Source organism: Corylus avellana, chromosome 6 (genome assembly GCF_965113065.1).
Source record: "Corylus avellana chromosome 6, dhCorAvel1.hap1.2, whole genome shotgun sequence".
In the NCBI taxonomy this organism is placed as follows: Eukaryota; Viridiplantae; Streptophyta; class Magnoliopsida; order Fagales; family Betulaceae; genus Corylus; species Corylus avellana.
In genome coordinates this window covers 10,285,672-10,311,725 of record NC_142495.1, presented here as the reverse complement: position 1 = coordinate 10,311,725, position 26,054 = coordinate 10,285,672, and the positions used below count along the sequence as shown (strand labels likewise).

Here is a 26,054-nt window from a genome sequence, read left to right as displayed (position 1 = left end):
TGTAATTGGGTGGCACTTCCCTAGACGTGTAATTTTTTCTCCCAATGCCACGATCACCTCCATAGTCTCCCTCTTTTTCGAAATTAACCCCAAGACCTCGGAGAGGGCGAAGCTCACAAAATTGTGAGTGCTCCCTGAGTCAATAAGTACCAAAGAGATGGATCTCCCAATTTGGCCATAAACCTTCATTGTGTCCGGTGCATCACATCCCGTGATGGCATGTAAGGACATTTTTGGAAGGTCTTCATTCTCTTCTTCTTCCTGCTCCACTACTCTATCTCCATCATCACCTTCCCCTCTATATGCTTCAATCATGAACAATCTTTTACAACGGTGCCATGGTCCATACTTGTCATTGCACTTGAAGCAAAGACCCTTCTCTTGTCTCTCTTTAAGCTCCGCAGGCGTCAATTTTTTGACCTGCATGGTTGGCTAGTTCAAGGGGGTTCGTCGGGTGTCTGGTATGGTATTTTTTTGAAGGGCTAGATGTCGGGCTTCATACAAACGAGCCAAGCCAATGGCAGAAGTGAGAATGTGCGGCCTTCCTACTAAGACATCTGCCTTGATAGGCTCCTTCAATCCGCTTACAAAACAACTAACTTGTTGGCTCGGGGTTAAGGTCCTTATTTTTGAAAGAAAGGACTCAAAGCTTGCTTGATAGTCCTTGATAGTCCTTGATACTCCCCTGCTGCTGCAACTTCGTTAATTCTCCAAAGGGATCATAGAATTGGTTGGGGCCAAACCGAGCACACAATCCTTCTGTGAGTTCAGCCCAACGTACTTCCCACCCCTCTCTCAGCAAGATTTGATACCACAACTGGGCTTCCCCTTCCAGGTGGAAAGAAGCCAGGGGTGTTTTCTCCTCTTCAGACGTCCCTTGAAATCTAAAGAACTGCTCTGCTCTACAGATCCATCGCGTGGGGTCTTCTCCCCCATTGAAGCGTGGGAACTCCAACTTGACGTGTCTGTTGGTGAACGACTGGTTCCGTTCTCTGGTTTCTGCCCGGGAATTCTCTCCCTCTTCCTCGTGTCTCTTTCCCTAAGAACTCTCCCCTTCCTCACGCCGTGTTCCTCCTTGCGTAGATATCTTCTCCAGAATTTCTGCCAAATGAGCCATCATATCTTGCTGGACTTCTGATATTACGTGCACCGACTGCTCCAAATTTCCAACTCTGCCCTCCATTGCCGTTTGTTGTACGTTCTTCGTCACTGATCTAGTCATTGGCCAGGATTCTAGAGTAAAATCTCGGTAGGTCCAACTTTTATTCCTAGAGGGGTCTACGTTGATTCTCTTTGGTTTCTTCCGAGGGAAGCCAGGCCTCTTACAGTTTCGGGTAGGGAGTGGAACTTAGCTCTGATACCAATTGATGAGAATCAACTAGCACAAAGACAAGAAACTAAAACTTGGATACTTCGAGGGAGCCTTGACTTCCAAAAGCACAACAGGTGTGTAGTTTGATAATATTCAGCATGCCTCTTTATTCCTTCTACCTCATTTAAATAGAAAAAACGTTACATAAGAGACCTAGTATTAGGTCTAGACTTTAGTATTCAGACCTTACAAGGGAAGAATCGTAAATACTATTATGACCTTATTGAAAACAAAATAAAATAAGATACTCTTCTTATTAGTCTAAACGTGAGTGTCACGTTTGGAGATAATCTCCTTATAGAATAATAAAACCTAATATGGAGATACTCTCCTTATTGAACTAAACTTGAGGCACACGTGACTTGGGGTTCACATCATTTAACCTCATAATGTCCAAGTCAAACAAGAATCTTAATTCTTCCAAACGTACGATCCCAATTATTTGCATGGTCTAAAAAAGAAGTGTCTCCTACCGATAAAACAGGCCCACACATGATGAAGATAATCCATATAGGAAGCATGCGTATGAAGATTTTGGTTTCCTTTACTTCCGATATAGTGCACAGTTTCCATCTGTTGCGTACTTGTTGCTCTGAAGCGTGGGTAGGGATTACAATGGCAGCCTTGTCAAGAAACCTACATTACACAATTATGTTTAAGAAATTCGATTTATGCAATATGCGTACAACTTGATAACAATTACTAAATTGATTCTTTGGATTTCGATTTGTATCAAATAGAAATATTTTAGCTTTAAAAATGAATTCGATATATAAGTTTCTAAGTTTAGAGAGAAAGAACTTAAGGCCATGGGTGTGAGACAGATGCTGAGATATATGTCGATTTTCATATAACTGATTAACATCACGTGAGAGGGGACAACGCATCTTTGAAGCAGAGGCTACAAAAACTCTAAAAATGGAGGTCAGATGACACCCCTGTGCGTCTGAGTCGCTCCCATATTTGTGCTTTTAAGATCCTTTTAAGATGGATTCAGCGGACCATATTTAAAGATGCCTTAAAAAAATTGTTAAATTGGACAAATTTGAAAGACAACATTATTTTGCATATTGCAATATTCATAAATATATCCAATATTTGCTGCTAAGCATGATTGCATTGATTTTATTTACCAATGTTTGGCTTGGTTTTGAAATACTTTTGATAAGATCAAGAATGCTCCATTTATCGAGACGTCTTTGCACACAGCTCCATCTGCGGGTAAAATCCATTTTGCCTTGGAGATTATGAGGTTAAAGCCTTCATTGGTTGGAAGCATGATCGAGATGTTTAAACTCCCATTCACTGAGCTTTTTTTCATAGCCATATCCCATTAGTGCACCAATTAATTGATGTTGATAAAGATCTTATTCTTGTGCAAGGAAGGGGGCGTAACTCTGTTGCATTTAGTCATGTGCACAGGAAATTTGGAGCTTTTAAAAAAAAAAAAATTAGAAAGTTGACCCACATATATTGAAGATGTAATAGTTGAAGGAATGATTACCCTTCATATTGCCCTGAAAAGCAACCATATATGCTCTTTTAAGATCCTTTTAAGATGGCTTCAGCGGGTCATCTTTAAAGATGCCTTAAAAAGAAATTGCTAAATTTGAAGGATGATAAAGACAACATTATTTTGCATATCGCATTATTAATAAGTATATCTAACATTTGGTGTTAAGCATGAGCACATTGATTTTAATTACCAACGTTTGGCTTGGTTTCCAAATACTTTGGATAAGATCGAGAACACACCATTTATCGAGACGTGTTTGCACACAGTTGCGTCTGTGTGCAAAATTCGTTTTACCTTGGAGATTATGAGATTAAAGCCTTCATTTGTGATGAAGCATGATCGAGATGGTTAGACTTCCTTTCATTGTGCTTTTTAACATTAACATATCTCATTAGTGCACCAATTAATTGAGGTTGATAAAGATCTTATTCGTGCGCAAGAAAGAGGGATGCAACTCTGTTGCATTTAGCAATGCGCATAGGAAAGTTGGAGCTTTTGATAAAAAAAATTTAGAAATTTGCCCCGCAAATATTGAAGATGTAATAATTGAAGGAATGATTGCCCTTCATATTGCCTTGGAAATCAACCATATATGCGCTTTTAAGATCCTTTTAGGATGGCTTTAGTGGGCCATGTTTAAAGATGCCTTAAAAAGAAATTGCTAAATTTGAAGGATTTGAAAGATAACATTATTTTGCATATTGCACTATGGAAAATTTCTGTCACCAGCTGAGGTAAACCAAATTACAACTTTCTAGATCGAGAATTTTATGTTAGCTGAACAAGCTCAAAGTAGGAAAGAGCCGAATGTTGTTGTTCAGGAGGTGATAGGTTGGAGAAAACCCCGAGTAAGAGTGATTAAGATGAATTGGGATGCTTCTATTGATAAAAATGGAGGGAGAATGGGCGTGGGTACAGTAGCGCGGGATCATTTTGGCAAGGCAATAGGTGCTATATGCACAACGAGACCATACATCACTGACCCGTCGATGGCTGAAGTAGTAGGTGTATGGCAAACAATGGATTTCAGTCGAAAGCTTAGGCTCACAAATATTATACTCGAAGGAGATTCCCTGGAAGTCGTACAAGCCCTCCGAAAAGAAGAGTGGTGCTGGAATAGATATAGGATACTGATCAATGATGCAAAGGCTATGCGCTTCACAGTTTTCCTTCTTGGGAGATCAATCACGTAAAAGGATGAGCTAATACAGTAGTGCACAACTTGGCAAAACATGCACTTCTATTAGAGGAGGAAAATGTATGGGATGGTGTAACACCTGTTTGTATCCAAGATATTGTTTTTGAAGAATGCTATGCAGGTGTCTATCACACAATATTCGGAATTAACAGATAGCAATCTATAAACAATCAATCATCAAAATAATCAAAATAGTAAATCAATGAGACAATAATTTTGGTGACGAAGAGAAAACCTTTTAGAAATCGTTCTAAAAGTAAAACCTCTCCGGGGCAGCCAGATCCAAAAAATCATTGTAAGAAAATATTCTGAAATTAGAGAAACGAGGAACACTTACAACCATTTGCAAGTCCTTGGCTCTGTAAGATCGACAACCCTCAAACTTGTCTTCTTGCTCACAATCTTCTTCACACGTGATTCTTCTTTATCAGACCCTTCCGATAGACTTCTCAATGAAGCACATAATTCAAACTAACAAATACTTTAAGAGGGACAATTCTCTTAGCACAACCTCTCACGAATTCTCTGGTGGAAATTCGTATATTTCTCTCTATAAAGATGCATTTATAGTAGCCCCTTAAACCCTACACCTAGCACACATTTTACATTGACTTAAAACTATAACAGGTATGTGGCGTCTGGACGGAGACAAGGCCCGTTCGGACGGCACAAAATAACATGGCCAAGTCTTGCTTTTATACACGGCCATCCGAATGGGGAGTATGTTCGTCCGGATGGGGCTAGGGTAACATCACTTCATAGCGTCTCTTGGTGCATCGCGTTCGGACAGCTTGCAGACGAAGTTGCAGATGAGACTCTCATGTTTTCTTGTTCATCTATCTCGTCCTGACGCCATGCAGACGGGCTTGCAGATGAAGCTCTCGGGTTGAAAAAACACTTCGTGGCACTGATGACCATGTGGTTTTGGCACTTTGAACACCATTTTGATCACTGAATTTTAGCCAACAAATAAAACTAACAACCCCCCACCCCCCCTCTGGCAATTTGGTGACAAAATCAATAGCCGAGACAACCCATCATCTCCCCAAAATTAACTCCCATTTTTGTCACAAATTGACAAAATGTCTCATGTTTCCTAAAACACTCACAAAATACATCAAATATATGTGGAACAGGAAAATGCATGAAGTATAATGCATGATCATGAAGAACAAAAACTCCCCCTCAATATATGACTTAATATCAACAAGAAACTTTTACTGAAAAGGTTTCTCCCCTTCAGAAGTCAAGTCAACACACATGATGCATACATAAAAAACTCATATTTTCAAGCAATGAATATCCCAAAATATCTTAAAACATTTAAAATATAAATGAAACTTGAAATGACAAGAACACGTTTTGTTTAACCCAAGCAATGAAAATGTTCCATTCAACCCATGCTTGTGTATCGTCACTATCGTGTGTGTAAGCCATCCATTGAGTAAAATTAACAATTTATAGGTTGAGGAGAATGTTTCACCAAAATAAAGGTTTTGATAAGCATATTAAATCAAAAGTCAAACTTTATCATAATAGGGCCTAGCCACTTTCATCCAATACATTCATCTTTTGAACAATAGCACAAGTTTGACACAATGAAATAAATTCCTTTTGGAATATGATCTTTTGATTTCTTGTTTCACAATTTTTCTTTATGAGGTGTCTTTAAACAATTTGTGCTTTGAGAAATGCTAGAATATTTAGGCCTTAGGTTCAACTAGTGTATGGTCAATTTGATAGATACAACTAGTCAAAAATCATAATATAGTTACCTCATACAACTCTCATTTTAAGAATAAACTCAATTTAAGCTTAAATGTGCACAAAAGTTTAGGCATAGGCAAAACGTACCACATAAGCTTAAGCTTTAGGTAACCACAAAAAAATAGTCCATTGAAACAATTTGACAACTCATGCATATTAAAAACATTCTAAGACACAAGGAATTAAATCCACGGAAGAAGCATGAGAAAATAATGGACTACCAAGGTGTATAAGACAAAAGAAGGAAGAAGGTAACCAAATCAAAATATTTTTGTCTTTTTGAATTTTTCAACATTAATAATGCACACAAAAAAAATGAAAAAAAAAAAAATGCAATGCAAAAGGAAAAGCAACATGCTCTGGGATATGTAAAAGATATGCAAAACAACCAACCCTAGGCATGTTATTGATATAAGATTCTTAATTATGGGATCTTTGTAAATTCTTCAGAAAGGATTTCTCTCGTTAGGGTGGAAATCCGGTGGAGAATAAGAGTGTTTAGAATACAGAAAAACCAGGAGAAAACTAAACTAAGATTTCACGTGAAAAATAGAATAGTGATTCTGCATTCTCATGGGACTCTACAATACAACTCTTGGTCAAGAGTTACTACTCTTGACCTGCTACCTCCACCTGGAAGTAATTTTACCTTCTTGTAAAATCTACATGATCTGATGTGGTGATGACCACACTAATAATAGTGTGATCATCATGTACACCATCATCTCCCACTTGATCATACTATTATAATTAGTAATGAAACCTTAGTTGTACATGTCTATCTTTAGTATCACAAAAAACATGTCTACTCCTTATCTACCATATAATCTAGGCATTTAACATTAATTATCCATAGTTAAGAATACAGTTCATACTCAATACTATAATTAATGATTTTTTTACATAATAACTATATGTAAATTAAATTGAAATTTTTTTTATTCAATTTCTTATCTCCAAGGTTACCCTATTTGAGATAAATAGTTTGTCAGTATACAGAAAAAATGAAAAACATGCATACCATCAATTATTCAGGCGTGCATGAATCCTTCTGATTATGCTATTTTTACCATGTAGCCTTTTCTTAAGTTTTCCTTAATCCCATTTTTGCTACATGCTCTCTAAATTTATGTAGAGTCAACCCTTTGGTCATGGGATCAGCTACCATCTTTGTAGAGGGAATAAATTCAACTTTCACTTCACCTCTCTCCACTATATCTTGAATATAGTGATAACTTATATCAATATGTTTGCCTTTGGAACTTTGAGTTCCACTTTTTATTAAAGAGATGGTAGACTTATTATCACAAAATACATTGACAGGCCCATCTTGCATTCCAAGATTTAAACTTTTAATGAAACGCTTAATCCAAGCAGCATGCTTACCGCTGTGCTGCATGATATATATTCAGCTTCCATTGTGGATTTTGCAACACAATTTTGTTTCTTACTCAACCAAGAAATAGCTATTCCCCCAAATAAGAATATATAACCGCTTGTAGATTTTCTGTCATCTACATCTCCTGCAAAATCTGCGTTAGTGTATCCTGCAATGTTTAGATCTTCTTATCCAAAACATAAACCCATGTTTTTAGTTCCTTGCAGATACCTAAATATTCTTTTAACTGCTTGCCAATGCTCTTTTCCAAGATTTGATTGATATCTACTTACCAATCCTACAGCATGACAAATATCAGGTCTTGTACTAGTCATAGCATACATAAGACTGCCCACAGCTTGAGCATAGGGGACAATTTTCATTTCAAGAATTTCTGTTTGGTCTCGAGGACACATTGTTTTGCTCAAATGTTGACCATTTGAAACAGGTGTATTTAGAGGTTTACATTTATCCATATTAAACCTTCTAAGTACCTTTTCTATATATTTCTCTTGATCTAAGTATAATAATTTCGCCTCCAAGAGATAGTTCAATCGGTTAGGACCACGCCTAATGAAGCGATGGTCACTAGTTCGAATCCCCCTCCCCCCTCTTGTGTGGACATGTCAAAAAAAAAAAAGTATAATAATTTTGAGGTCCTATCCCTTGAAATTTTTATTCCCAGGACATAAGTTGTTTCACCCATGTCTTTCATTTCAAACTTAGATGCTAAGAAATTCTTTGTATTTTGAATCATTTTTGAGCAATTTCCAGTTAATAATATGTCATCTACATATAGTGATAATATAGTCAACTTATCATTGTCATAATGTATGTAAACGCAATGATCTAGTGGACTTACCTCGAAACCGATTTCCATGATGGCCTCATGAAATTTTAAGTACCATTGTCTTAAAGATTGCTTTAGCCCGTACAATGACCTCTTCAATTTATAAACTTTTTCTTCATGTCCATTTACATTGAATCCTTCAGGTTGAACCATATAGATGTCTTTTTTTAATTTTCCGTTTAGAAATGCTGTTTTTACATCTAATTGATGCAATTCTAAATCCATCTTAGCTACTATGGACATGATTATTCTTACTGAGGTAAATTTTGCTACGGGCGACTAAGTATCAACAAAGTCTACACCTGGTTGTTGAGTGAATCCTTTGGCTACCAACCTAGCCTTGTATTTATCAAGACTTCCATCTGCTTTGAATTTCTTCTTCAGTACCCATTTACATCCAATAGCTTTTCTTTGCTGTGGCAGATCCGTGAGTTCCCAGACGTCATTTTTGTTGATGGAGTCTAGTTCATCATTCATTGCATCTATCCATTTGTCTGCATCACCACCTTTCACAGCTTCTTTGTAATTGGAAGGATCATCTTGAAGATTTATATCATCTATACTTAGTACATAATGATCTTTAAGTATGACTGATGGTCGTATTTGTCTTTTAACTCTCCCACTGTTTTTATGATTAGGGATATTGAGATCCAGTCTTCTTTTACTCCCACTATCTTAGAGATTTGTAATATCTTCATGTGCAGATTCTTCATATTCTGATAGACTGATATCTTTCATAGGAGTGATATGATTTGAATTTTCTTGTGTAGATTGTTCATCTTCTAATAGTCTGATATCTTCTATAGGATTTATTTGATCTGAATTTTCAAGAAAAACAGCATCTCTACTTTTTATTAATCCTTTTTCAGAATGGTAGAATCGATATCCACTACCATTCTCAACATATCCTATGAACTTGCATTCCCATGTTTTATCTTTTAATTTATCCCTTAAAGGTTTTGGAATAAGTACATGGGCTTTGCATCCACATACTTTTATATTTTCTAAGTTGGGTTTCAGACTTGTCCAGATTTCATAAGGGGTTAAAGGTTTAGATTTTGTCTTAACCTTGTTGAGTATATAAGCTGCTGTGGATAAGGCTTCTCCCGAAAAATGGATAGACAAGTCAGAGAATGCCATCATTGACCTTGTCATTTCCATTAAAGTTCTATTTCTTCTTTCTGCAATACCATTTTGTTGAGGCTTATATGGCATTGTGTACAAATGTTTTATACCATTCTCTTTGCAGAAGGTATCCATAGCTTCATATTCTCCCCCTATCATTATTCAAGGTTTTCATAGATCTTCCTAATTGGTTTTCTACCTCTAATTTGAATTCTTTGAATTTATCAATAGCTTCAAATTTATTTTTGATAAGGTAGATATATCCATACCTTGAATAATCATCGATGAAGGTAATAAAGTATTTCATTCCTCTATGTGTCTTAGTTCTGAATGGTCCGCAAATATCTGAGTGAATTACTTCTTCTGATGATTTCCAGTGTTTAGAAAAAGACTTGTTAGTCATTTTTCCTTTAATACATGATTCACATATATTAAAATCTCCAGAATTAATATGAGGTAGTAATCCACTTTTGCTCATTCTTATCAATTTATTTCTGTTAATATGGCCTAATCTTAAATGCCATAGATAAGAATTACTTTCAGACACGTGAATAATGTGAAATGGAAACTTTATTATCAATTTTAATGGAATACATATTGTCAACTTTTGTACCCTTTACAGATATGTTTCCTTTCCTAATATAGACCTTCCCAGATTTAAATTTTATCCCGTATCCTATGTTATCTAATATAGGAACTGATATTAGATTTCTCCGGATATCAGGAACATACAAAACATCATGTAAGACAATAATTAAACCTTTGACAGATATCTTACACTTTCCTTCTCCTAACACGTCACTTGAGGTGTTGTTGCCCATGTAAACTTTGTGCTCTTCAACAGCTTTCTCTTTGAAGTCCACAAAAAATTCCCTCTTGTTTGTGATGTGTCTAGTTGCTGCTGAATCTATCCACCATGAGCTAGAAGTTGATTTTGCCATCAATGCTTCAGTGATTGTCATTGCAATCTCCTTCAGTGGTTTAACACCATGGAGTTTTGGACAATTCTTTTTAAAGTGTCCAACTTTTCCACATTTGAATCATGCTCCTTTAGCTTTGACTTTACTGTTTGGCTTACTCTTCCATTTTCTTTTGAATTTTTGTGGCTTGCTTTTGAATGTAAGAGGAGTTTGAACAGTCCGATTTGAGTTTTGAGCCATCATCAAATTACTAGATGTTCATTCTCGCCTTCTTCTTTTCATTCTTTCTTCTTCGAGTACTAGTATTACTGGTAAAGAAATCATGGAGACTTCTTTTCCACTAAGTGTTAAAGAAGTTACGACATGTGCCCATGATACAGGAAGGCCGTTAAGTATGATGGTTACTTGCATTTTGTCTGATACAGGATGACCAGCATTTGCAAGCTCTTTTGCAAGTAATTCCATTTGATTAACAAATTCGCCTACATAGTCATTGTCACTCATACGTGTATAGTTGTATTTGTCTAATAGCAACTGTACATGTGTATCAGATCTAGGGCCATACTTTGCCTCCAGTGCTTCCATCATTTCTTTAGCAGACTCATAACTTTCGAATAGAGGAATGATATTGTCTTTCATATTGTGAAGAAGGGTGACTCTTGCCATTAAGTCGGCTTCCATCCATTTTTCATGCTTCTGTTTGGCTTTGCTGTCATTTAGTTCGGCTGGATCAGGCATTACATATGTAAGGGTATACTGTGTTTTGCCATGTGTGAGTACATAAGTTATGTGTCGTTTCCACATTCTAAAATTCATTTCATTAAGACTCTCGAGTCTAGAGGAATCAATGCTACTTTTAATAGCCATTGTTAGAAAGTAGATTTAACAACACAATAATAATAATAATAATTATTATTATTATTTTTCAGTACAATTTTTACAATTGTCTGAATAACTATAATAATTTGTCTATGATTCTAATTATTATTACAAACTAATATTGTCTGTAAAAAAAAATAAAAATAAGAACAATAAATAATAATAACAACTTCAGCTCAATAATCTTCGGGATAAGTCAGACACGCCTTGTATTTGTTCAGATGTCCCCTATAATATCCAAGAGATGAATTTGGTGGAGTGACCCGTTCACCCGTCCTTGGAGGAGTGTAGCGGTGCATGCCAGTAGGCCACGGGTCCATGGGGTTCTTCTCAATGGACCTAACAATCCGTAAAGGAAGTGGACCCCTTAGGCGCCTGTCAGATGAGATCTCCTGTCTAGCCAAATCAAGAACAGTGAATGCAACCTCCTTGTGTTGACTTGGAGCCAACCAGCAGGGTTGGATAAACCTTCGGTGCAAACTTCGATGACTTTGATTAGAAGTCTCACCTCTTTCCCAATTATTTCTAGGATTATATTGCTGAAAATTATTAAAATTATTGTAAATAGAACCTGTAGCATTGTAGCTGTAACACCCCACCTCAATGACACACAATATTGTCCACTTTTGGCTCCCCCAAACCAGACTTCTCAGAAGGTCACCCATCCTGGTACTATTCCAGCAGAAGCACGCTTAAGTTCTAATGGGATCATGACCATCACGGCTTTAAAACGCGTTGTTGTCATTAATGGTGTAGTATACATCTAAGCACATTCTCATCTCCATGCCCAGGCGGTGTGGGACGTCACAATCACCCCCTCTTAGGACCCAGCGTCCCCGCTGGCGGCCCTCATGGGATTAGCCCATTTTTGGCGTCTATCCCAGCGAGTGCCCGCTAGCGATCTTCATGGGCTTGTGCACGCTCTCCCTATCTCAGGCTGGACAATGGCTCTGATACCATTTTGTAACACCCCACCTCAATGACACACAATATTGTCCGCTTTTAGCTCCCCCAAACCAGACTTCTCAAGAGGTCACCCATCCTGGTACTACTCCAGCAGAAGCACGCTTAACTGCGAAGTTCTGATGGGATCATGACCATCACGGCTTTAAAACGCATTGTTGTCATTAAGGGTGTAGTATACATCTAAGCACATCCTCATCTCCATATCTAGGCGATGTGGGACGTCACAATAGCCCTTCGACTCAGGTTTCCAATGGTTTTTAAATGAACGAAATCGGGGCCGAAACGAGCCAGAATGGTTGAAATTACTGAAATTCCCCTGAACCGGGTCTGATGAACTGGGTCTGCTGAAACTGGGTTTGGTGAAACAGGATTGCCTGAACCACGGGTTGAAACGCGGGTTAAATCCCAGGTCGGATTTTGGATACGGGCGGACAGGCGGGTTAGGCTTTAGCGGGTCGGATTATGATGCAATGGATTGAGATTCAGCGGGTCGGGCATCAGTGTTTAGGGGTTTTCGGTTTTTCTTGATCTGGGCTTGGGCTCGCAACACGGACTTTCGGACCGTGTATTTCCACTTTGGGCCGGAGTGAAACGATTGGCGAAGCGGGTCTAGTGCAGTCTTTCGGGCGTGCTCCAGAAGACGCGGAGCGGGTTAGTCGACCCGATCCGGTTCTGAAATGGCGTCGTTCCTCTTTACTGGAATGGTGTCGTCTTGATAACAGGTGCTAAAAGGAGCCTATTTGAGGAGGCGCGAAACGGCGTCGTTCTGGTTTTCCAGAACGGCGTCGTTTGAAAAGAAACTGAAAACAGTTACCTAAGGCTGCTGGACGATGTCATTTGATGCAGGGGCTTCCTCACTTTGTGAAACGGCGTCGTCTGGGGTTGGGGAATTGACAGTTTTCCTCAACCCGTCGTCTTCTTCCTCCATATATCCTCTCTTTTTCGAATTTTCTTCCTCTGCTTTGTGATCTGAGTTTTTGGCTTCTGGATTTTCTTCTGGGTCTTCGTGTGGATCTTCTTCTTTTGTTTCTTCTTCTTCCCACGGAGCAGGATATGTGAAGTAATCGTCAGATGAAGACACACACGAATTTTCTTTTTCTTTTTTTTTCTCACAGTTTCCCGAAGCAAAATTCGCAGATGGAGAGGCATTATCAGAAACTTCAGGAGTAAATTTTTGGGGAAAAATTTTCTCAGAATCATGTAAAGGAAGACTAAGAAATTTTCTCCAATATTTTTGTTCTAAAAAATAAGTTCTCCTTAAAGCACCAATATTACTGGTATAATGTAATCCACCGACTGTGATGATAAAGGGTTTTTCCTCTGGCTTTTGCAATGATTGATGCAAATTGTAGAAAGCCACAAAAGAGGCTAAACCGATGACTTGTCTGGTAAATTTCAGACAAAAGTTGTTGAGGATCTTCAATTGTTTCTTCTGGTTCTTCAATCTTCTCTTGTTCTTCCATATTATTGTGCTCTGATACCACTGTAAGATTCTTAATTATGGGATCTTTGTAAATTTTTCAGAAAGGATTTCTCCCGTTAGGGTGGAAATTCGGTGGAGAATAAGAGTGTTTAGAATGCAGAAAAAACATGAGAAAACTAAACTAAGATTTCACGTGAAAAATAGAATAATGATTCTGCATTCTCATGAGACTCTATTTATAGAGTCCCAATACAACTCTTGGTCAAGAGTTACTACTCTTGACCTGCTACCTCTACTTGGAAGTAATTTTACCTTCCTGTAAAATCTACATGATCTGGTGTGGTGATGACCACACTAATAATAGTGTGATCGTCCTGTACACCATCAATTGACTCACTTAACATAAGGTTAGATCACTACCACTCCCCCTCAAATGGTGAATAGTATAATCATTCCTAACTCACACTTGAGTGATCTTAGGTCTAGGTTTATGACTTTTTTTGAACTCATCTAACCTAGATAGCACTCCTTTCATCATCATGACCAAACCCTCAAAATCTTTCCTAGAAAAGGAATTTTCATTTTTATACACATGAGGTTTCAAATTAAAACAGTTGGGTTGAATGTGACCAATTTTTCCACATTGATGACATGTAGGGACAAACCTTTGAGAAGGTAATTTCCTAGGAGGATGTACGACTCTAGGCTTAAAGTAAGATGTATGAGGCTTAACCAAAATTTTCTTACCTTTCTGACCTTGTAGAGTCTGAGCAGCTGCTTGATGTCCATTAACAGAAACTTCTTCTACTTTCACAAGTTTAACAAATACAGTTTTTGAAGTAGAAACAAAATTAGAAGACATATGAGCAGTTTTATCAAATCCTAAACCAGATCTGTCACTAGAAAGCTTTTGAACATGTAGCATTTTATTAAGCTTTTCACTAGAGAATTTACTCAAGTGATTTCTAGATTCATCTAGATCATTTTGAAGGGATTTATTCTTAGCAATTAACACATGGTTTTCAAATTTCAGAGTATTGCAAATAGCGTGTGAATCACTCAAGGATTTCAACAAATTATCCCTTTCAAGCTCAAGATTCTTAACATCCTTAACAATTTTCAAATTTGTATTTCTAAGCATAGAAAATTTTTCCATCAAATTGTCAAAGGTGTTTTGAAGATCACTTACCCTTTTTGATTCATTATCAGATGTAGACTGTATATCTGATTGTTTAGAATTGTTAGAATCATAAGACACAGTAAACGCTAAATAATTAGCATTTTCATCTAGGACTTCCTCATCGGTGTCACTCAAGGTAATATTGAAGGCTTTTTGGTCTCTTGGCTTATTACTCTTGAAATTAGCACAATCCTTACACACATGACCATAGCCAGAACACTCATAACATTTTGGACCACGTGAGGGTAAGTGATCTTCAAAACTCCTTCGACAATTTGATGGAAAAAATTTATATGCAGACTGTACATCTGATTGTTTAGAATCATCAGAATCATAAGACACAACAAACGCGAAATAATTAGCATTTTCATCTAGGACTTCCTCATCAGTGTCACTCGAGGTAATATTGAAGGCTTTTTGGTCTCTTGGCTTATTACTCTTGAGATTAGCACAATCCTTGCGCATATGACCATAGCCAGAACACTCATAACATTTTGGACCACGTGGGTCTCTTTGATTTCTCTCCTAAGTACTTTCTTTTTGTTTTCCAAATCTCTTGAAAATTCTATGTTCATTCCTATAAAACCTTTTAGCTATCAAGACAAGTTCTTCATCATCTGGTGATTCCTCATCAGATAACTCATCAGAGTTCTTCCTAAGAGTTCTAAGGGCAAGATCCTTATTTTTCCTAGGTTGCGGCAAAGAAAACTCATAAGTCTAAAGGACACCAACTAACTCTTCTGTTCGCATGGTTTTAAGATCAGTGCATAACTCAATAACAGTTACCTACATTCTGAATCTTTTAGGAAGCGATCTCATAACCTTTCTAATCAGTTTAGTGTCAGAAACTTTCTTTCCTAGATTTATCATGGAATTTCTAATTTCACTAAGTTTACCAAAAAAACTCATTGAATGTCTCATCCTCTAACATTTTAATATCCTCAAACTGAGAAACTAACATTTGAAGTTTTGAAGCTTCGACAAGATTAGTTCCTTCATAAGTAGTTTCTAGGATCTCTCATGCATCTTTGGCACTATCACAATTTGAAATTCTAGAGAACTCAGTTTGTGAAATTGCCAAGCATAGAGAATTCATAGCTTTGTCATTCACCATACAAGTTTGTTTTTCAACATTAGACCATTCGACTGTCAGCTTATCTAGAGCTTTAAATCTTGATTCAATGACAAACCAAACATCTATGGATTTTAAGAAAAATCTCATACGGAACTTTCAATAGCCATAATTTGATCCATCAAAATTAGGCATAGTGTTAAGGATTTGAGACATCTTAAACATAAAACAAAGATCACACTCAAGAATTTAATCCTTCAAAGAGTGAACCCGCTCTGATACTAATTGAAAAACGCTATGCAGGTGTATATCACACAATATGCGAAATTAACAGATAGCAATCTATAAACAATCAATCACCAAAATAATCAAAACAGTAAATCAACCAGACACAATGATTTTGGTAATGAAGAGGAAATCTTTTAGAAATCGTTCTAAAAGTAAAACATCTCCAAGATAGTCAAACCCAGGAAATCATTATAAAAAAAGATTCCGAAATTACAGACATGGGGAACACTTAAAACCCTTTGCAAGTCCTTGGCTCTGTAAGATCGACAAGCCTCCAACTCATCTCATTGCTCACAATCTTCTTCACACATGATTCTCCTTTATCGAACCCTTTTGATAGACTTCTCAATGAAGCACACAATTCAAACCAACAAATACTCTAAGTGGGATGACTTAGCTTACAACATAAACTCTCTCTTAGCACAACCTCTCACGAACTCTCTGGTGGAAATTCGTACATCTCTCTCTCTATAAAGATGTATTTATAATAGCCCATTGAACCCTACACCCAGCACACAGTTTACATTGACTTAAAACATTAATAGGTACGTGGTGTCCGGACGGAGACAAGACTCTTCTGGACGGCACAAAATAACACTGCCAAATCTTACTTTTACACAAGGCTGTTCGGACGGGGATAGGGCAACATCGCTTCATAGCGTCTCTTGGTGAGGCGCGTCCAGATGGCTTGCAGACGAGGTTGCAGATGAGACGCTCAGGTTTTCTTGTTCATTTATCTCGTCCGGACACCTTGCAGACGGGCTTGCAGACAAAGCTCTCGAATTGAAGAAACACTTTGCGACACTGATGTCCGTCATGACAGCTATGAATCCCGTTTAGATGCCCATGTGGTTTTGGCACTTTGAACACCATTTTGATCATCGAATTTTAGCCAATTTTTTGAGAAATTTTGCCCACAGTAATGCGATGAGATAATACATTAAAAAAAAAAAAAAAACAAAAACAAAAACAAGATAACTTAAAGCATCATATTATAACCATAAAAATCAACATCAACCGTTTCGGTCATAGGCTTGGAACCAAATCCAAAAACTCCAAAATGTTACATATTAAATATAAGAGTTGTCTACAAAGATTTATAAAGCCGAGTCATCCATCAAAATCCTTCTGCATAGACCACATGAACCATTTTTTAAAGATTGGCTACCTGTAAAATAAAGATGTTTTACACATGAAAAAAAATAAAGCGTAAGTCTACGAACTCAATCTTTATCCAAATATGAAAAATCACATGCATCATCATGCAATAGGATTTTTGATAGGTAGTAAGGTAGAAAATCATGTCGATGCATTATAATAATAATATATTATCACATGTATCTCAAGTGATAACTATCTGCCATATGGTATATCTGTAACCATAATCTTGATAGAGTAATGCTATATACAACATCATTATCCTATTACTATTCTACTATGCTGATTTGATGGTAACAATCCATAATTATTTTTACAATTTTGTCCATGGTACCAAAAACCTTAACAAAAAAAAAAACCCTTGATATCAATTAAATTGGCTGAAAATGTGTCTTTGGCCGTGACATCAAGCAAAAAGATGGCGGGCAATCCTCAACTAAAATTATCCAAATTTTATTTAGGAACTGTTTGGGATTGCGGTTTTAATAAGTGCGATTTTAAAAGTAGTGTTTTTGAAATCGCTACTTTTTAAAATCGTAAAAGCGTTTAGTAAAATATGTTAAAAAGTACTTTTTTATTAAATATTTGTTATGCAAATTTATGATTTTGGTTTAAATTCGCACTTTTTCAAATAAGCACCCCTAGCCTGCTTATTGAAATCGCATATTTTTTTTTTCTATTTTAAATTAAGTGCCTTTTAAATCGCAATAGCAAGCGCCTTACGTTTTGCAATATCTTTTATAAACGCAGATTATTCTTGCGAAATCGTAATCCTAAACGCACTCTTAAGTAGAATATATAATATATTAGTGTTAAACATATGATTTAAGAAAAAATTTCCAAAAAAAAAGAAAAAAATTATGGATCAATCAATTTGGCTAGAAATGTCTCATCTTGCATTGCATCAAGCAAAAGGGTTGAAATCAAGTCTACTCGCACAACGGCACAAAGGAATGCCGGATTGGTCTCTTTTTTAGTGTGCAGCCCATATCTTTTAGTGGCGGGCCTTCAAGAAACAACAAAATAAACCCAAAAGCCTGGATCGGAATCTCATATTATTTCATAATTCATATTAAATTTACAAATTTAATAGAGTATATATTATCACTTATTATTACATTATTTTAATTTTTTTACATAATACAATGTTGTATAAATTTTTTTTATTAAGAGTGACACATGTCGTTATTTTATTGGCGCTGACGTGGCACTTAATGAAATCTGTCAAATGTTTTGATGGAATTTGACTGTAAAACTAAATTGTTGTTTTTAGAGTGAGTTTGACATTATGGTTTTATAAACAAAAAATGTAATTTTAAAGTACATCGCAGAAAATGAATTATTTGGAATTGTGCTTTTAAAAAATTACAATGTGAAAATGCAAAAAATTTGCGTTTTCAAATTTCAGGTAAGAAGATTTTTTTAAAAAATGTACAATTTTAAAGGTTAAACTGCAATTTTAAAGGTTAAATTTAAGTTTTTAAATTGTACATTTTAAAATTGTTATTTTTAAATAGTACTTTTTGAAATTGCAAACTCACACGGACCCTTAGCAGATCTTAAAAACCTTTAAGTTCATTTTCATTCATTTTCCTTAAAATTTAAAAATTTAATGGACTATATATTATCACCTATTATTACATTTGTTTTAAAATTTTTAAATAATATAATATAACAAAACACTATATAAATTATTAAATCTAGATATATAAAATAGATCACCTTCGTTAAATCCTATTCCTAGAAAGCAACGATAGCCGGCCCAATTACCTCAAAAAAACAGAGAGGAAAAAGTAGCGGCCCATTGCCAATTAACTAAGCACTAGCAAACGACATCGTTTTTGGCTGTGCAGAAACCTTTTATTTTCAACTTTTGAGTGTGCTTGGGAAGAAAGAAAAGCCTTGGGTGTTTATTTTTCTTTCTTGCATCTTCGCCATCTCAGTACGCAGAAAGAAACCCTCAAAACCCGAATCAGTTCAGAGCAAATCCAAACAAGTCAAAAGCAATGAGTCGTGGAAGCGGAGGTGGCTACGACCGCCACATCACGATTTTCTCTCCCGAAGGCCGCCTCTTTCAAGTGGGTATGTGCTATGTGGTGAAATATCTCTTTTACCCCTTTAGATGTATTTCAATCACACGCAGCACCTTCATTGATGTTCCCAGAAATCCATTTTTGAATTTCTGAATGCCATTTTTGATCGGTTATGTAGATGTAGGATTGGTCGTTGAAATGAATTGTGATTTGTGGTAATATTTGTCGCAGTTAGGTATGTAATATCAAAGGAACACATTAGCGGAGCTTTTTTTGGGTTTTCAGGGCCATTGATTACAAACCCAATTAGTATTTATGGTGGTTTATTTCGCCCTTTGGTTGGTTGCCGAGAAATCCGAGGAAAACAACGAGAAATCACGATCTTGAACCTTATTTTAATTACTCAAATTTTGAAAGACATAACTTAAGCAATTTACCTGCGATGATAGTTCAACTGAGCTTGGTTTCAGAGTCGTGGAACTAGGAATAAATTTACTATGACCCTTATTGGCTGTACGGGAGAGTCCGGATTTTGAATCTAGTTTTAGTTATTCAAAAACTTAAATCACAGTTCCTGTAGCTCAAAGAAAATCATTGAATTAAAAATCCCTTTGATGGTCTAACTTGACCCTTTGTTTGGTCGCTGTGACATCTGATAAATATGAAAAGAAAGAAATATCTTTTTAGTCTCATTTTGCTTATTGATATAAGAAACACCCAGTTATACTAATTTAAAGTAGTAGCATCAGTCTTAGAGGTGTGAATGTCTTTGTTTTCTTAATTACAGAAGTGTCATTTTTTGTACATTTTCTTGGCACCTTATGGGGTTTAAGATCTAAACTGTAGTACTTCAGAAACTGCAGGCTTGAAATGAGTAAATGTATTTGCTAATATGTCTTTTTAGTCTGTGATATCTAATATGTTTGGGTATAAATGAATGAACAGAGTATGCTTTTAAGGCTGTTAAGGCTGCTGGAATCACCTCTATTGGTGTACGAGGAAAGGATTCAGTTTGTGTTGTGACCCAGAAGAAGGTCCCGGTGAGTATCAGTTGCTTGTCATGCTGAAAATTCGTTTTACCTACAGTTTGAATTGACTTGGGTTGTATAAATCATAAAATTTGAAATAGGACAAGCTTTTGGATCAGACAAGTGTCTCACATCTTTTCCCCATCACAAAGTATCTTGGGTTGTTGGCAACTGGCATGACAGGTGAGGCAGCAAGTTTCTATCTAAGCCTTTTTATTTTAGTTTTAAGAAAGATCAAACTTAAAACAGCCTGTCTGCATCAAATTTGCAAATTTGGTTATTGAAAATGTTAAAGATGGTAACATGTCTGAGCATGTAGTCTGCTGTTATCAAGTATGTGTCCCACATTTACTCTTCTGATTTGAAACTAGAATGTTAGCTTTTAGTAAATATTACTGTTATTAAAACCGAGCAGGGATGATATGTTCCACTTGTACTGTTGATGCAAGCGCACCTTGTACATAATTATGTAACATGTTGCACGACAAAAGTCCATGGAACTTTTATTATTTTTATTTTTTCACATGATGAAGATCCGTATATGGAAGTCTGCCAGCACATCTGGACTAGAATTTAAGTTGATGGAACATCAATTACACAAATGTGTTGTTTTTAGAGAGTGTAATTTAATCGTCCATATTGTTATTGGTCCCAAGTTCACATATGCTTCTTCCTCTATGGTTACAATATGAAGATGTGATTTTCTATTCAGTGCTCTTTTAAATGCGTAGAACTTGGATAATTTTGGCATGCTATTTTCCAGCTGATGCAAGGACCTTGGTTCAACAAGCGAGAAATGAAGCAGCTGAGTTTCGCTTCAGATATGGATATGAGATGCCTGTGGATGTATTGGCAAAATGGTATATCCTTATTCTTTCGCTGTCCAATTTGGGTACCCTTTAATTATGTAACTTGCAATTTATTTTTAGTTAATCAACTACTAAACTATTCTTGCTATATGTTTTGAGTTAAAAAAAATTAGTTTCAGCCATCTTCGCCAAAAAAACCCCATTTTTTGAGCGGAACAATTAAAAATTGTTGCTTTTCCTTCAAATAGATTAGCAATATAGTGAACTCATGTTTGTGCATTTGACTGGAAAAGAGGAATTGCTGGTTTCGTATCATATAACTCCTTTTTGTCTTTTATTATGTGGATATCTGTGCATTACTTGTTTTTATTGCTCTCTCTCATGTAAAGTATGTGCACTTTATTATTGGGTTTAAATAAATTCATAGTTTGTTATCTTGTTTAGCAGATATGCTCCTAATATAGAAAAGAAAAATGGAACTCAAAGAATATTAGATTGTCCAATGATATTGTTTCTTTCATATTTAGGTTGAATTAAATGTGTAGTTTGTTCTCTTTCCTAGGATATATAGTCCTGTTTCCTAGGTTTAATTTAACGTAGCCCACCTTGATACCCACATTTAGGTCAAATAAGATACGAAAAGTAGAAGATGAGGATGATGAATTGTGGATTACACAAGAACACAGTGTTCTGTTTTCAGACTCTTCCTGAATTCAGGAACCTTGATGTTAGGTAAATTTTGCAGCTCCCGTGGCCAGGGATATTTTTCTCTTAGATTTATGCAATACACTAGAAAGCATAGTTATTGCACCCTTTTGGAGTCAATAAGCTTCACCTTCTTGATTAAGAAGATGCTTGTTCATTCAATTGTTAGACTCAGACCATAATGGATTTATTACTCGAGGTCTTGGGGACAATACACAAGAGTACTCATAGCAGCATCCAGAAGGAGTTTCATTCAAATGTTAGACTCGGACCATAATGGATTTATTATCGAGGTCTTGGGGACAATACACGAGTGCTCATAGCAGCATCCAGAAGGAGTTTCACTGATAGTATTTGTTAGTCCAGGACATCAAATTCTTCATAGATGGCATGCCACTGTATGTGACAAACACCGATTCGTAAATATGTCAATACTTATGCTTCTTCAAATTATTGAGTATGTGTAAACTCTTGTGTTCTTTCCATTTTTCCCTTAATAAACATTTGCGTATGTTCATAACATTGTAATCAGAAGATTGTATGTCATTCTATGTAAGGTCGAAGTTAGCCCAGAAAAAAAAATGCAAGTTCAAAGTTAGTTTAACTAATGTTTTGGAATTGTTTGCATTTCAGGATTGCTGACAAATCACAAGTCTATACTCAACATGCTTATATGAGACCGCTTGGAGTAGGTTTGTTTCTTGTCTTTTCCATAGTTGTCAAAGATTCTCCTCTCCCGCCATTATGTGTTAATTAAACTTAGTATTCCTTTTTCAGCAATGGATTTGTTAAACATATATGAGCTTTGTTACTGATTTTTTTATCCCTTCTGTGATTTCATTTCTTTGCTTTTGGAAGTTGCTATGGTTTTGGGTATTGATGATGAATTTGGACCTCGACTCTTCAAATGTGACCCAGCAGGCCATTTCTTTGGTCACAAGGTATTGGCAAAACTTATCCTAGAAAAATTTTCATTCCCTCTCTGAGGGTGTTTGTTCTTGCATTGCTCAACATGAGAAAAAATTATGCCAAAGATTTATGGAACAGCACGTGAACTTTCCAACTCTGTCCACCTAAGTTTTACACCAGCAATCACCTCTGATTACTTTTTTACTACGTTCTTTATCAGGGATATACCTAACAGACATAATTATTTCTGCATCGCATTCCTGGCGTACTAATACAATTTCTATAATGCTGGAACTATCTCCAACCTGACGACTAGGATATTGTATGTATCCAAATGAAATAATATGAAGGATCATATGTGTCCATAGTTTATGGCTGTATGCTAGCTGTGGACTATATTGAAGGCGATAGATATTCTGTCAAGAATAACTTCTATAAGGCAGCCAAGTCAGCTAGTAACACCAAAATCCATTATGACGAAAACACTAGATAATTTCTTCTATTCTCTCCATTCCCCTTCTTTTTCTTCTTTGTCAGCCATAGCAATAATAATTGTACCAGTCTCATTCTTCATTGCAAAAGCCAGACTGATAAGTAGTGTTCTTCTGTTTGTTTTTTTGTTTTTCTTTTTATTTTTTCTTTTTTAGTTTTTTTTATGTATTTTACACCAAGAACTGAAAGGAATTTTTTGCACAAAGAAGAAGGAGAATGGGGCAGAAATTTTTTTTGCTGGAAAATAGTTTTTGAATTTCATCTTCATTCACTCCTTGCATCTTGAAAACAGAGAACAAAAGGTGAGGGAGATAAAAAAAAATTTTGAGACATCTTCTCCATATCGCCTATTATACTCTCAGCATCAGGGTTGGAAGACCTTGCCAACTTACAACCACCTCCAGATTTTAACTCCACAATTATCACCAATTGCTTCCAGAACCCCTCCATAAGAAACTGCAATTCCTCTCCTACGGGCCTAAACGAAATCTTCAAATCCACCATTGTCGCAAGCCATCTCTGCAATGAGTCAAACAACCCTAATTGTGTCGAATCATTCCCCAAAATAAACCTAAGAAGGAGGGGGAATGGGGGGCTGGCGTTGATTCTCTTGAGCTCTGTAGATGGTGGGTTTCTCTTAGAGAATAGAAACAATCATGTGTTTTTGTCCTAATGAGTTTTGGTGTTACAAGCTGACTTGGCTGGATGTTATTGGAGGGCACAAAGGACCTGGTTTATGCCAGGTCCTTATAGAAGTTATTCTCATATTCAGTTATTTTGTTATCACTTTCGTCAACTGTTTTTGCCTTCAATCTTCATTTTTATTTGTATTCAGTAAATTTACATAAATGATAATAACTAAATGTCTTGTTGACTGATGGTTTATATAACGGGTTATCATAAAAAAGATGAGTAGTGTTCAGGGAGCGGAGCACTTATAAATTGCATAATTACATATGTAATCTATCTATATAATGGAATCTTGTTGTTCTTGCTGTTAAAATATCTAGATCAGCTTATAATTAACCTGACCTTAAAATGATTGAAGAGAGTGTTGATCTTGTGATGTTCACTTGTACAGTTTTATAATTACCGTGATGAGTGTCTTTCCTTGCTCTTCCCTGCACCATGTTATTTATGGCCTTGTAGGAGCATCAATGAATGTTGTTTCAATTGGACTTACGATTCATCTTTTCTTTGTTCATCATTAGCATGCGATTGAATTTCTGTCCTGTGAGTTCCTCATGATATACTTTGTTTAGGCCACAAGTGCTGGATTGAAAGAGCAGGAGGCAATTAATTTCTTGGAGAAGAAAATGAAGAATGATCCTGCATTTACCTACGAGGAGACAGTGCAGGTAAATGTGGTGTCTTTTTTTTAATGATCAGGACTTTTAATCATAAGGGTTAAACTACACACATTCCACCACACTATTCACTTCATTTTTTTCAAAAAAATCAACATAAAAACATTCTCACTTTTATATCACATCATTCACTTTTTATATCACATTATTTATTTTTTATTATTATTCAAATAAAAAAAATCACTACAAAACAAAATTTTTCCACTTTCCAATACCACTTTTTCATTTTCCTATACCAATCATTATTTTGTTTCTTAATTTTTTAAACTATGATCAGTGTCGTGGGGGTGGTTGTTGTTTGCCAAACACCCTCAAGATGACTCAAACACCATTCCATGTGTTTTTCTCTCCCTTCCATTTTGAGAGTCAAATTGGGTATCAAAGATGGTGCCTTTCCATGGATCCCAATTAGTGCCCATTTTTTTTTAATGGTCACCTGTTTTATTCAGGTTGGTAATGACATGAATTACAGGTTGGTGCAATTAATTCGATTATTAGCAGAAGCCTTATCATAAATTGATTTGAAATTCCATATTTTCTTTCACGAGAAACTTTCCTACACAGATTTGAATTCTTACATTCTTAATTGTGAAAGGTGCAATAGAATAGTCTTTTTTTTTTTTTTTTTTTCGTCTTTAGTTAGTAAAAAAGCATTTTACTTTTGGAAAATGGGTTATTAGCAATCTTTATGCTATAACAATTTTGTGAAAAATGTTATCCCTTAATAATTTGGGCAGAATTCTTTCTTAATAATTTTATGATCCTTTGGCAAACACTGACATGTTAATGTTTTTGACGGCTGATTCTTATTTCTACATCTAATGTGGCCTGTTGATTTCATTTATAGACTGCAATTTCAGCCCTGCAATCAGTTCTACAGGAGGATTTCAAAGCCAATGAGATTGAGGTACTGAATATCCAGACCATTACTAGCCCTATAGTTGGATAGGGCTTCCTTGAACTCTTGATGAGGATTATGACCATTATTTTGATGAACTTTTTAATTCTTAATAGGTTGGAGTGGTGGGGAAGGAGAACCCGGTCTTTAGAGTTTTGTCGATGGAGGAGATCGACGAGCACCTGACTGCCATAAGTGAGCGTGACTGAGACGGAGCAATAGCCGAATCCATCCGAAACAATACCTAGATTGATTTACTGCAGGATGATGCTTTTTTCTCATTTGATGTTATTTAAGATCATGAAACATGTGCTCAAAAGGATTTTGGCTGAGCTCAAGACTTTGTTGTATTCTGATTTACTGATCCGACATTATGCTCTCATAATTTGTGTTTGAATCGAACAGCCCACCAAATTGTTCCTCAACCCTCACCACATCTAAATATGTAATGATAATTATGGTATGATACGATGGGACATTAAGTTATTGGGTCCTTATCGATGCCAACAACTTGCATCTGGTTTACCTTTCTTGTTGGATTAGTGATTTAATCCTCATCATTAATCGCCTTTCCTCGCACTAAAAGGGAGGGTTTATGAGAGCTATTTGCCACTGAAATCGAATCAAATGATTAATGCGAAAAACAATCATATCCGATAGCTAATTAACCACCCACGTAATTAATCACGTGCTTTCCATGCATGCCCAGGGGCCCCACGTG

General features: G+C 36.2%; 2 protein-coding genes across 2 annotated transcripts; one reads left to right on the top strand and one right to left on the bottom strand.

Moving 5' to 3' along the window:
• Window positions 1–10,384: 10,384 nt before the first annotated feature.
• On the bottom strand, window positions 10,385–10,993 carry LOC148584852 (uncharacterized). Its single transcript, XM_088517533.1, has one exon. The coding sequence runs from the start codon at window positions 10,991–10,993 to the stop codon at window positions 10,385–10,387; it is 609 nt and encodes a 202-aa protein (XP_088373659.1).
• A 7,980-nt stretch (window positions 10,994–18,973) lies between these two features.
• On the top strand, window positions 18,974–25,815 carry LOC132188558 (proteasome subunit alpha type-6). Its single transcript, XM_059603051.1, has 9 exons — window positions 18,974–19,174; window positions 20,071–20,165; window positions 20,255–20,336; window positions 20,917–21,013; window positions 22,301–22,359; window positions 22,526–22,608; window positions 24,331–24,426; window positions 25,283–25,342; window positions 25,450–25,815. The coding sequence occupies exons 1-9, from the start codon at window positions 19,099–19,101 to the stop codon at window positions 25,540–25,542; spliced, it is 741 nt and encodes a 246-aa protein (XP_059459034.1). The 5' UTR covers window positions 18,974–19,098; the 3' UTR covers window positions 25,543–25,815.
• Window positions 25,816–26,054: the final 239 nt, after the last annotated feature.

What these genes read in the sequence shown, in the direction of transcription:
- LOC132188558 (XM_059603051.1), top strand. Translation starts at nt 19,099, where the DNA reads ATGAGTCGTGGAAGCGGAGGTGGCTACGACCGCCACATCACGATTTTC. An exon ending in TGACCCAGAAGAAGGTCCCG is followed by an intron (nt 20,166 to 20,254) that starts GTGAGTATCAGT and finishes AATTTGAAATAG; the next exon opens with GACAAGCTTTTGGATCAGAC. An exon ending in TCAAAGCCAATGAGATTGAG is followed by an intron (nt 25,343 to 25,449) that starts GTACTGAATATC and finishes AATTCTTAATAG; the next exon opens with GTTGGAGTGGTGGGGAAGGA.
- LOC148584852 (XM_088517533.1), bottom strand. Translation starts at nt 10,993, where the DNA reads ATGGCTATTAAAAGTAGCATTGATTCCTCTAGACTCGAGAGTCTTAAT.